Below are 12,500 nucleotides of genomic sequence, written 5' to 3' on the forward strand. Positions count from 1 at the left end.
GAATGTCCATGTTTGTCTCTGGGATCACTGACTGGTGATTAGTCCATGGTAGAATGTCCATGTTTGTCTCTGGGATCACTGACTGGTGATTAGTCCATGGTAGACTGTCCATGTTGTTTTGCAATATAATTTTGATTTGAAACTTTGAACAGTTTAAAGTGTGGCTACTAGGCTACACAGTATGTTGAAATGGAACCAAATCATCTGTTTCTGCCTTCAGTCCTTTTTCATAAGGATAGATGGGTTATGTGGCAAGGCTACCTGCCACCTGTACACTCTAACCACTAGGCTACCTGCCGCCTCTACACTCTAACCACTAGGCTACCTGCCACCTCTACACTCTAACCACTAGGCTACCTGCCACCTCTACACTCTAACCACTAGGCTACCTGCCACCTCTACACTCTAACCACTAGGCATAAGGATATATGGGTTATGTGGCTAGGCTACGTGGTTATGTGGGCTGTGGTATACATCTAATGTGATAGTCTGACTATAGCCAGCCTGAGTAGGTCTATAACCAGCCTGAGGAGGTCTATAACCAGCCTGAGTAGGTCTATAACCAGCCTGAGTAGGTCTATAACCAGCCTGAGTAGGTCTATAACCAGCCTGAGTAGGTCTATTACCAGCCTGAGTAGGTCTATAATCAGCCTGAGTAGGTCTATAACCAGCCTGAGTAGGTCTATAACTCCATTAGGTTGAATGTTATAGTCTGTCTATAACCTGCCTGAGTAGGTTTATAACCAGCCTGAGTAGGTCTATAACTCCATTTGCACATCGTTACCATACTGTATATACAGTTGTGGCCAAAAGTTTAGAAAATGACACAAATATTAATTTTCACAAAGTCTGCTGCCTCAGTTTGTATGATGGCCATTTGCATATACTCCAGATTGTTATGAAGAGTGATCAGATTAATAAAAATTAATTACAAAGTCCCTCTTTGCCATGCAAATGAACTGAATCCCCCAAAAATATTTCCACTGCATTTCAGCCCTGCCACAAAAAGACCAGCTGACAACATGTCAGTGATTCTCTCGTTAACACAGGTGTGAGTGTTGACGAGGACAAGGCTGGAGATCACTCTGTCATGCTGATTGAATTTGAAAAACAGACTGGAAGCTTCAAAAGGAGGGTGGTGCTTGGAATCACTGTTCTTCCTCTGTCAACCATGGTTACCTGCAAGGAAACATGTGCTGTCATCATTGCTTTGCACAAAAAGGGCTTCACAGGCAAGGATATTGCTGCCAGTAAGATTGCACCTAAATCAACCATTTATCGGATCATCAAGAACTTCAAGGAGAGCGGTTCAATTGTTGTGAAGAAGGCTTTAGGGCGCCCAAGAATGTCCAGCAAGTGCCAGGACAGTCTCGTAAAGTTGATTCAGCTGCGGTATCGGGGCACCACCAGTACAGAGCTTGCTCAGGAATGGCAGCAGGCAGGTATGAGTGCATCTGACAAACTCCAAGCATTGATTATGCAAGAATGGGCTGCCATCAGTCAGGATGTGGCCCAGAAGTTAATTGAATGGGCTGCCATCAGTCAGGATGTGGCCCAGAAGTTAATTGAATGGGCTGCCATCAGTCAGGATGTGGCCCAGAAGTTAATTGACAGCATGCCAGGGTGGATTGCAGAGGTCTTGAAAAAGAAGGGTCAACACTGCAAATATTGACTCTTTGCATCAACTTCATGTAATTGTCAATAAAAGCCTTTGAAAACTTATGAAATGCTTGTAATGATACTTCAGTATCCATAGTAACATCTGACAAAAATATCTAAAGACACTGAAGCAGCAAACTTTGTGAAAATTAATATTTGTGTCATTCTCAAAACTTTTTGCCACGATTGTAGACACAATATGGCAGAGAGACAGAGAGGCAGAGAGACAGAGAGAGAGAGAGAGAGAGAGAGAGAGAGAGAGAGACAGAGAGAGAGACAGAGAGAGAGAGAGAGACAGAGATATATCTGAGCCAGAGGCTGATGATTAAACGTGCAGCTCTAACCTCAGACTTCGACAGGCCAATCTATCGCTCTGACATCCCACCGCCCACCTACACGGAGGGGTAAATCATTTATGCCCAATATTGAACATGAAAGAAGACCTACGCCCCAACACCCTCTCTACCTCCCCTCCTGATATTCCGAACCGTCGCTGCAGCCACCCGGAAAGAAAAAGCCACCTCCATCCCCTGCCCCTGTCAACCCCAGGCCAATAACCCCTACAAACAGTAAAGCAGAGAGACAGACAGAGAGCGAGAGAGAGAGAGAGAGAGAGAGGGAGAGAGAGAGAGAGAGAGAGAGACAGAGAGAGAGTGAGAGAGAGAGAGAGAGAGAGAGAGAGAGAGACAGAGAGAGAGAGAGAGAGACAGAGAGAGAGAGACAGAGAGAGAGAGAGACAGAGAGAGAGAAACAGAGAGAGAGAGAGAAACAGAGAGAGAGAGAGAAACAGAGAGAGAGACAGCGCCACAGGTAACTTCCACAAAACTGTGTACGATCTCAGAGACAAGACAAGAAGAGCCATCGAAAGATACAAAAAATACATAATTGAGAGGCGAGAAAGAGAAGGGAAAAGGGAAGTAGAAGGTAAGAGAGAAGAAGTTCATGTCAGAAAGATGTGGATGTGAAACGGTTTCTCTCTCCTCTGCTCTCCAGTCAGAGAAACAGACATTATTAGATTAGATTAGAGACTCTATTGTGGTTGCATAAGGAAATGAACTGTGTCCCTTCTGATGCTATTGATGTGTATAGTGTGGTATCAATCCCATGGGGCTCATGTTCATGACTTTTTGTATATTTTTTTTCATGTGTAAAGTGTGTTGAAACATTGTATAAAAAAACTCTAAATAAGTAGTGATTTTATATAAATCTGTACAGGGACCATTTTGGCTGTAGCCAAGTGGGTTGAAACTAAATGTGAATGTTTGGTGTCAATCAAAGTTTATTCATTAGGTAATTTATTGATTTTAATCAGGCTTTAAATGTGCTTATTTGATAGATTAAATGATCAAAGACTTATCAACAACTGTCAAAGAAACATTAAAATCCCTCCTAAGTCTTTTAGGACTTATAGCGGCTGAGGCTGTTTTGTGTCCATCAAAGCTTATTTTTAGGTTTAGGTCATTTATTGATTTAATCATCTCACTGATAACAGGATCAACGGACAGCTTCTATGTATCTTTTATTTATCAAATGCAGCATAAACCAGTTAAAAACAATAGCAAGTAGCAAAGTAAAGCAGTACTCCTGTATCATCTAGGTCTGTTGAGCTGTTGGTAATTGTTCTGGTCTGTTGAGCTGTTGGTAATTGTTCTGGTCTGTTGAGCTGTTGGTAATTGTACTGGTCTGTTGAGCTGTTGGTAATTGTACTGTTCTGGTCTGTTGAGCTGTTGGTAATTGTACTGGTCTGTTGAGCTGTTGGTAATTGTACTGGTCTGTTGAGCTGTTGGTAATTGTTCTGGTCTGTTGAGCTGTTGGTAATTGTACTGTTCTGGTCTGTTGAGCTGTTGGTAATTGTTCTGGTCTGTTGAGCTGTTGGTAATTGTTCTGGTCTGTTGAGCTGTTGGTAATTGTACTGTTCTGGTCTGTTGAGCTGTTGGTAATTGTTCTGGTCTGTTGAGCTGTTGGTAATTGTACTGTTCTGGTCTGTTGAGCTGTTGGTAATTGTTCTGGTCTGTTGAGCTGTTGGTAATTGTTCTGGTCTGTTGAGCTGTTGGTAATTGTTCTGGTCTGTTGAGCTGTTGGTAATTGTACTGTTCTGGTCTGTTGAGCTGTTGGTAATTGTTCTGGTCTGTTGAGCTGTTGGTAATTGTTCTGGTCTGTTGAGCTGTTGGTAATTGTTCTGGTCTGTTGAGCTGTTGGTAATTGTTCTGGTCTGTTGAGCTGTTGGTAATTGTTCTGGTCTGTTGAGCTGTTGGTAATTGTACTGTTCTGGTCTGTTGAGCTGTTGGTAATTGTTCTGGTCTGTTGAGCTGTTGGTAATTGTACTGTTCTGGTCTGTTGAGCTGTTGGTAATTGTTCTGGTCTGTTGAGCTGTTGGTAATTGTTCTGGTCTGTTGAGCTGTTGGTAATTGTTCTGGTCTGTTGAGCTGTTGGTAATTGTACTGTTCTGGTCTGTTGAGCTGTTGGTAATTGTTCTGGTCTGTTGAGCTGTTGGTAATTGTTCTGGTCTGTTGAGCTGTTGGTAATTGTTCTGGTCTGTTGAGCTGTTGGTAATTGTTCTGGTCTGTTGAGCTGTTGGTAATTGTTCTGGTCTGTTGAGCTGTTGGTAATTGTTCTGGTCTGTTGAGCTGTTGGTAATTGTTCTGGTCTGTTGAGCTGTTGGTAATTGTACTGGTCTGTTGAGCTGTTGGTAATTGTTCTGGTCTGTTGAGCTGTTGGTAATTGTTCTGGTCTGTTGAGCTGTTGGTAATTGTACTGTTCTGGTCTGTTGAGCTGTTGGTAATTGTACTGTTCTGGTCTGTTGAGCTGTTGGTAATTGTTCTGGTCTGTTGAGCTGTTGGTAATTGTACTGGTCTGTTGAGCTGTTGGTAATTGTACTGTTCTGGTCTGTTGAGCTGTTGGTAATTGTACTGTTCTGGTCTGTTGAGCTGTTGGTAATTGTTCTGGTCTGTTGAGCTGTTGGTAATTGTACTGGTCTGTTGAGCTGTTGGTAATTGTACTGTTCTGGTCTGTTGAGCTGTTGGTAATTGTTCTGGTCTGTTGAGCTGTTGGTAATTGTACTGTTCTGGTCTGTTGAGCTGTTGGTAATTGTACTGTTCTGGTCTGTTGAGCTGTTGGTAATTGTACTGTTCTGGTCTGTTGAGCTGTTGGTAATTGTACTGTTCTGGTCTGTTGAGCTGTTGGTAATTGTTCTGGCAGGTAGAACTGTTGGTAATTGTTCTGGCAGGTAGAGCTAATAGTAATTGTTCTGGCAGGTAGAGCTAATAGTAATTGTTCTGGTCTGTTGAGCTGTTGGTAATTGTTCTGGCAGGTAGAGCTGTTGGTAATTGTTCTGGCAGGTAGAGCTGTTGGTAATTGTTCTGGCAGGTAGAGCTGTTGGTAATTTTCTGGCAGGTAGAGCTGTTGGTAATTGTTCTGGCAGGTAGAGCTGTTGGTAATTGTTCTGGCAGGTAGAGCTGTTGGTAATTGTTCTGGCAGGTAGAGCTGTTGGTAATTGTTCTGGCAGGTAGAGCTTTTGGTAATTGTTCTGGCAGGTAGAGCTAATAGTAATTGTTCTGGCAGGTAGAGCTGTTGGTAATTGTACTGTTCTGGCAGCCAGCTCTCTTCATAGTTCTCTTCCTCTCTTTCTCTCACTTCACCTCTCTGAACTCATTCCTCTGGCTGAGGAATCTAATATTTATTGGATGTTACATCTCTCCTCTCTCTCCGTTCTCTCTCCGTTCTCTCTCTGTTCTCTCTCCGTTCTCTCTCCGTTCTCTCTCTGTTCTATATCTGTTCTCTCTCCGTTCTCTCTCCGTTCTCTCTCTGTTCTATATCTGTTCTCTCTCTGTTCTCTCTCTGTTCTCTCTCTGTTCTATATCTGTTCTCTCTCCGTTCTCTCTCTGTTCTCTCTCTGTTCTCTCTCCGTTCTCTCTCTGTTCTATATCTGTTCTCTCTCTGTTCTCTCTCCGTTCTCTCTCTCCTCTCTCTCCGTTCTCTCTCTGTTCTCTCTCTGTTCTCTCTCTGTTCTCTCTCCGTTCTCTCTCTGTTCTCTCTCCTTTCTCTCTCTTCTTTCTCTCTCTCTGTTCTCTCTCCCTCTGTTCTCTCTCCTGTCTCTCTCTTATTTCTCTCTCTGTTCTCTCACTGTTCTCTCACTGTTCTCTCTCTGTTTTCTCTGTTCTCTCTCCTTTCTCTCTCTTCTTTCTCTCTCTGTTCTCTCTCTGTTATCTCTCCTTTCTCTCTCTGTTCTCTCTCTGTTCTCCCTCATTTCTCTCTCTCCTTTCTCTCTGTTCTCTCTCTGTTCTCTCTCTCTGTTCTCTCTGTTCTCTCTCCTTTCTCTCTCTTCTTTCTCTCTCTGTTCTCTCCTTTCTCTCTGTTATCTCTCTGTTCTCTCTCTCTGTTCTCTCTGTTCTCTCTCCTTTCTCTCTCTTCTTTCTCTCTCTGTTCTCTCCTTTCTCTCTGTTCTCCCTCATTTCTCTCTCTCCTTTCTCTCTGTTCTCTCTCTCTGTTCTCTCTGTTCTCTCTCCTTTCTCTCTCTTCTTTCTCTCTCTGTTCTCTCCTTTCTCTCTGTTCTCTCTCTGTTCTCTCTCTCTGTTCTCACTGTTCTCTCTCCTTTCTCTCTCTTCTTTCTCTCTCTGTTCTCTCCTTTCTCTCTATTCTCCCACATGTCTCTCTCTCCTTTCTCTCTGTTCTCTCTCTGTTCTCTCTCTCTGTTCTCTCTGTTCTCTCTCCTTTCTCTCTCTTCTTTCTCTCTCTGTTCTCTCCTTTCTCTCTGTTATCTCTCTGTTCTCTCTCTCTGTTCTCTCTGTTCTCTCTCCTTTCTCTCTCTTCTTTCTCTCTCTGTTCTCTCCTTTCTCTCTGTTCTCCCTCATTTCTCTCTCTCCTTTCTCTCTGTTCTCTCTCTCTGTTCTCTCTGTTCTCTCTCCTTTCTCTCTCTTCTTTCTCTCTCTGTTCTCTCCTTTCTCTCTGTTCTCTCTCTGTTCTCTCTCTCTGTTCTCACTGTTCTCTCTCCTTTCTCTCTCTTCTTTCTCTCTCTGTTCTCTCCTTTCTCTCTATTCTCCCACATGTCTCTCTCTCCTTTCTGTCTGTTCTCTCTCTGTTCTCTCTCTCTGTTCTCTCTGTTCTCTCTCCTTTCTCTCTCTGTTCTCTCTCTCTGCTCTCTCTGTTCTCCTTCCTTTCTCTAGGCTTTCTCTCTCTCTGTTCTCTCAGTGTTATTGCCAGGAAATTAGAGGAGTCTTCTTTCATGTCAATTGATTGCCTAGATCCGAACTATGTAGTTGATTGTTAATGTTCTATAGGTCACTGTCCTCACATACTGTATATACACCGCCTGACCCCATAACCACACACCCTCTGTCTGACCCCATAACAACACACCCTCCCCCTGACCCCTCTACCACACACCCTCCGTCTGACCCCTCTACCACACACCCTCCGTCTGACCCCATAACCACACACCCTCTGTCTGACCCCATAACCACACAACCTCCGTCTGACCCCATAACAATACACCCTCCGTCTGACCCCATTACCACACACCCTCCCCCTGACCCCATAACCACACACCCTCCCCCTGACCCATCTACCACACACCCTCCCCCTGACCCCATAACCACACACCCTCCCCCTGACCCATCTACCACACACCCTCCTCCTGACCCCATAACCACACACCCTCTCCCTGACCCCATAACCACACATCCTACCCTGACCCCTCTACCACACACCCTCCCCCTGACCCCCTGACCCCATAACCACACACCCTCCCCCTGACCCCACTACCACACACCCTCTGACCCCATAACCACACACCCTCCCCCTGACCCCATAACCACACATCCTCCCCTGACCCCTCTACCACACACCCTCCCCCTGACCCCTCTACCACACACCCTTCCCTGACCCCCTGACCCCATAACCACACACCCTCTCCCTGACCCCATAACCACACACCCTCCCCCTGACCCCTCTACCACCCCCTCCCCCTGACCCCTCTACCACACACCCTCACCCTGACCCCCTGACTCCCTGACCCCATAACCACACACCCTCCCACGGATCCCATAACAACACACCCTCCCCCTGACCCCATAACCACACACCCTCCCCCTGACCCCACTACCACACACCCTCCCACTGATCCCATAACAACACACCCTCCCACTGATCCCATAACCACACACCCTCCCACTGATCCCATAACCACACATCCTCCCCCTGACCCATCTACCACACACCCTCCTCCTGACCCCATAACAACACACCCTCCCCCTGACCCTATAACAACACACCCTCCCACTGACCCCATAACAACACACCCTCCCCCTGATCCCATAACCACACACCCTCCCCCTGACCCCATAACCACACACCCTCCCCCTGACCCATCTACCACACACCCTCCTCCTGACCCCATAACAACACACCCTCCCCCTGACCCCATAACCACACACCCTCTCCCTGACCCCATAACCACACACCCTCCTCCTGACCCCATAACAACACACCCTTCTCCTGACCCCATAACAACACACCCTCCCCCTCACCCCATAACAACACACCCTCCCACTGATCCCATAACCACACACCCTCCCACTGATCCCATAACCACACATCCTCCCCCTGACCCATCTACCACACACCCTCCTCCTGACCCCAGAACAACACACCCTCCCCCTGACCCCATAACCACACACCCTCCCACTGACCCCATAACAACACACCCTCCCCCTGATCCCATAACCACACACCCTCCCCCTGATCCCATAACCACACACCCTCCCCCTGATCCCATAACCACACACCCTCCCCCTGATCCCATAACCACACACCCTCCCCCTGATCCCATAACCACACACCCTCCCACTGATCCCATAACCACACACCCTCCCACTGATCCCATAACCACACACCCTCCCACTGATCCCACAACCACACACCCTCCCCCTGACCCCACTACCACACACCCTCCCACTGATCCCATAACCACACTTCAGCCTGTCTATCCCCAGGATGGGCTCCAGATGGGTGAAGCACTCAGAGCCGTACTGCTGTCTCAAACACACACACACGCACACACACACACACACACACACACACACACACACACACACACACACACACACACACACACACCCTGCCCCTAACCCCACACCTCTCTCTCTATCCCCAGGACGTCTTAATGATGGGAGAGGAGTTGATCTCGGAGCCGTATTACTGTCAGTTGGAGGCAGAGACGTGCAGAGTGTTCTCGGAGCAGTTGGGTCGTTTCTCTCTGGTGGGAGAATCTCTAAACATGTCCGCAGCTAAGCGTCTCCGTCTGGTGCTCTTCTCTGACGCATACTGCTCTACCCTAGAGTATAACATCAGAGTCTACTGCATGGATGATACACAAGATGTCTTCAAGGTAAGGAACCTAGATACATACACACCTTTAGAACCCCACAGAGGTGTTGTTTCATCCTGTCTATTAAAGTGGATACGCTGAAAGGCTGATTAGACATCCTGACGGAAATGTGCCTCCCGGACGCTTGAATGATCTAGGGTCTGTCTGTCTGTCTGTCTGTCTGTCTGTGCCCAACTTAAAGTACCCCCCCCCCCCCCCCCCTCCATGGGCCCTTGTCAAAAGCAGTGCACTATATATGAAATAGGGTGGCGTTTGGGACGAGCCAATGAGTGTTCTGAGTGGTTCATGTATCTGCTAAATGAATGTCTCTATTTGTAACGAATGATAGAGCTGTGTGATGTCTGGATTACCAAACAATAGCACATTTTAAATCACCCTGTAAAAACTACAACTCCCTAGATAGGCTGTGGCTTACCACAGCAGTGAGAGAATGAGAGAGATGGAGAGACTAGTGCACTTTGGGGCCAGGGGGAGAGGGGGAGAGTGGGCCAGAGGAAGAGGGAGAGAGAGGGGGAGAGTGGGCCAGGGGGAGAGGGGGCCAGGGAGAGAGGGGGAGAGTGGAACAGGGGAAGAGGGGGAGAGTGGGCCAGGGGGAGAGGGGGAGAGTGGGCCAGGGGGAGAGTGGGCCAGAGGGAGAGGGGGCCAGGGGGAGAGGGAGAGAGTGGGCCAGGGGAGGGGAGAGAGTGGGCCAAGGGGGAGGGGGAGAGTGGGCCAGGGGGATAGGGGGCCAGGGGGAGAGGGGGCCAGAGGGGGGAGTGGGCCAGGGGGAGAGGGGGCCAGGGGGAGAGGGGGATAGTGGGCCAGGGGAGAGGGGGAGAGTGGGCCAGGGGCGAGGAGAGAGTGGGCCAAGGGAGAGGGGGAGAGTGGGCCAGGGGAGAGGAGAGAGTGGGCCAAGGGAGAGGGGGAGAGTGGGCCAGGGGGAGAGGGGGCCAGGGGGAGAGTGGGCCAGGGGTAGAGGGGGCCAGGGGGAGAGGGGGCCAGGGGGAGAGGGGGATAGGGGGCCAGGGGGAGAGGGGGCCAGGGGGAGAGGGGGCCAGGGGGGGAGGGGGCCAGGGGGAGAGGGGGCCAGGGGGGGAGGGGGTCTCCAATACATTGAATGAACTACAGGACAAAATACACCTGTAGTGTTGATGGTACCCTAAATTAAATGATCAAATATACAAACCACAAATTCCAGTTGGCTCTTTAACATCATCCACGGCTCTGGCATCTTCCCCAATATTTGGAACCAAGGACTGTTCACTCCAATTGACAAATGTGGAGACAAATTTGACCCCAATCACTACCTTGGGATATGAGTCAACAGCTACCTTGGGGAAATTCTCTGCATTATCATTAACAGCAGACTTGTACGTTTCCTCAGTGAAAACAATGTACTGAGCCAATTTCAAAAGTTTTTTTTTTACCAAAATACAATACGACAGACCACGTATTCACCCTGCACAACCTAATTGACAAAGAAGCAAACCAAAACAAAGGCAAAGTCTTCTCATGCTTTGTTGATTATTTAAAAGCCTTCCACTCAATTTGGCATGAGGGTCTGCTATGCAAATTGATGGAAGTGGTGTTGGGGGAAAAAAACATACGACATTATAAAATCCATGTACATGACAACAAGTGTGTGGTTAAAACAGGCCCGTGGTGTGAGACAGGGATGCAGCTTGAGCCCCACCCTCTTCAACGTATATATCAACGAATTGGCGAGGGCTCTAGAACAGTCTGCAGCATCCGGCCTCACCTTCCCAGAATCTGAAGTCAAATGACAACTTTTTTCTGAATCTGGTGCTTCTGTCCCCAACCAAGGAGGGCCTACAGCATCACCTAGATATTCTGCACAGATTCTGTCAGACCTGGGCCCTGTCAGACCTGGGCCCTGACAGACCTGGGCACTGACAGACCTGGGCACTGACAGACCTGGGCCCTGACAGACCTGGGCCCTAATCTCAGTAAGACCAAAATAATGGTGTTCAAGAAAGGTCCAGTTCCCAGGACCACAAATACAAAGAGCACACAAAAAACTATACGTGCCTAAACATCAGCGCCACAGGTAACTTCCACAAAGCTGTGAGACAAGGCAACGCCATCAAAAGGAAAATAACATTTGACAATACCGATTAGGTGTCACGACTTCGGCTGAGGTCGGCTCCACTCCTTGTTCGGGTCACCGGCTTTCTAGTCACCACCGATCCATGTTTCCTTTTTCCTTTTGTTTTGTCTTGACTACTTGATTACTTGATTACTTATTATGTTATTATGATGACTTATTATGTTCCTTATTTACCCTCTCGTCTACCTTTCTGTTTTGTCCGTGATGGTTTTGTGCTACCGTCTCTATACGATGTTTCCTTGTTGGAGATATTCTGGTTTTGAATATTTTGAGTAAAGACTTTTGTGTTTTCTCAGACCTGTGCCCTGCGCCTGACTCAGACAACGAACCCAGCATTTTAGCACATTAGGATCTGGCTAAAAATACTTGAATCAATTATAGAACCCATTGCCCTTCATAGTTTTGAGGTCTGGGGTCCGCTCACCAACCAAGAATTCACAAAATGGGACAAATACCAAATCCATAACAAAACCATCTACAAAACATAACCTACAGAGAAATTATCCTGGAGACGATTCCCCTAAGCAAGCTGGTCCTGGGGCTCTGTTCACAAACACAAACACACCCCACAGAGCCCCAGAACAGCAGCACAATTAGACCCAAGCAAATCAACTATTTGCACATAATATGACATTTGAAATGTCTTGTGGAACTTCTGTGAGTGTAATGTTTACTGTTACTTTTTATTGATTATTTCACTTTTGTTTATTGTCTATTTCACTTGCTTTGGCAATGTAAACATATATTTCCCTTGCCAATAAAGCCCCTTACATTGAAATTGAATTGAATTGAGAGAGGAGAGGAGAAAAGAGGAGGGGGGTGGTGAGTGGATGGGAGAGTAGGGGAAAGCAGGAAAAGAGGGGAGAAGAGGGGACAGAGGAGAGTGGGAAGGGAGAGGAGAGGAGAGGAGAGGAGAGGAGAGGAGAGGAGAGGAGAGGAGAGGAGAGGAGAGGAGAGGAGAGGAGAGGAGAGGAGAGGAGAGGAGAGGAGAGGAGAGGAGAGGAGAGGAGAGGAGAGGAGAGGAGAGGAGAGGAGAGGAGAGGAGAGGAGAGGAGAGGAGAGGAGAGGAGAGGAGAGGAGACTAGAAGCACAAGCATTTCGCTACACTCACATTAACATCTGCTAACCATGTGTATGTAGGACCAATAACATTTGATTTGATTTGATTTGAGATGTGGTCTAAATAACTCGATTGGCTAGTTTGCCTGTCTGTAAAGAAATGTTGGGATTTAAATTGATCCTCCTGCTCTGATTGGATCATTTAGATTGCTCCTATGATAAATCACATGGCGGGGACGTTTACTATCAAGCTGTGTCAATGAGCATAATATCTAACAAGTTGGGGGGGAA

The 12,500-nt window shown here is 47.4% G+C and overlaps 1 protein-coding gene across 1 annotated transcript in view; it reads left to right on the forward strand.

Annotated features, from left to right (window-relative positions):
* The window catches only part of LOC116353670 (netrin receptor UNC5A-like), a 121,486-nt gene that overhangs the window by 107,741 nt on the left and 1,245 nt on the right, over positions 1-12,500 (forward strand). Inside the window, exon 7 of the mRNA XM_031791331.1 lies at positions 8,810-9,043. Coding sequence (XP_031647191.1) covers positions 8,810-9,043 — 234 coding nt within the window. The remainder of the gene's footprint in view (positions 1-8,809; positions 9,044-12,500) is intronic.

Source organism: Oncorhynchus kisutch, linkage group LG15, assembly GCF_002021735.2.
Source record: "Oncorhynchus kisutch isolate 150728-3 linkage group LG15, Okis_V2, whole genome shotgun sequence".
Taxonomy (NCBI): Eukaryota; Metazoa; Chordata; class Actinopteri; order Salmoniformes; family Salmonidae; genus Oncorhynchus; species Oncorhynchus kisutch.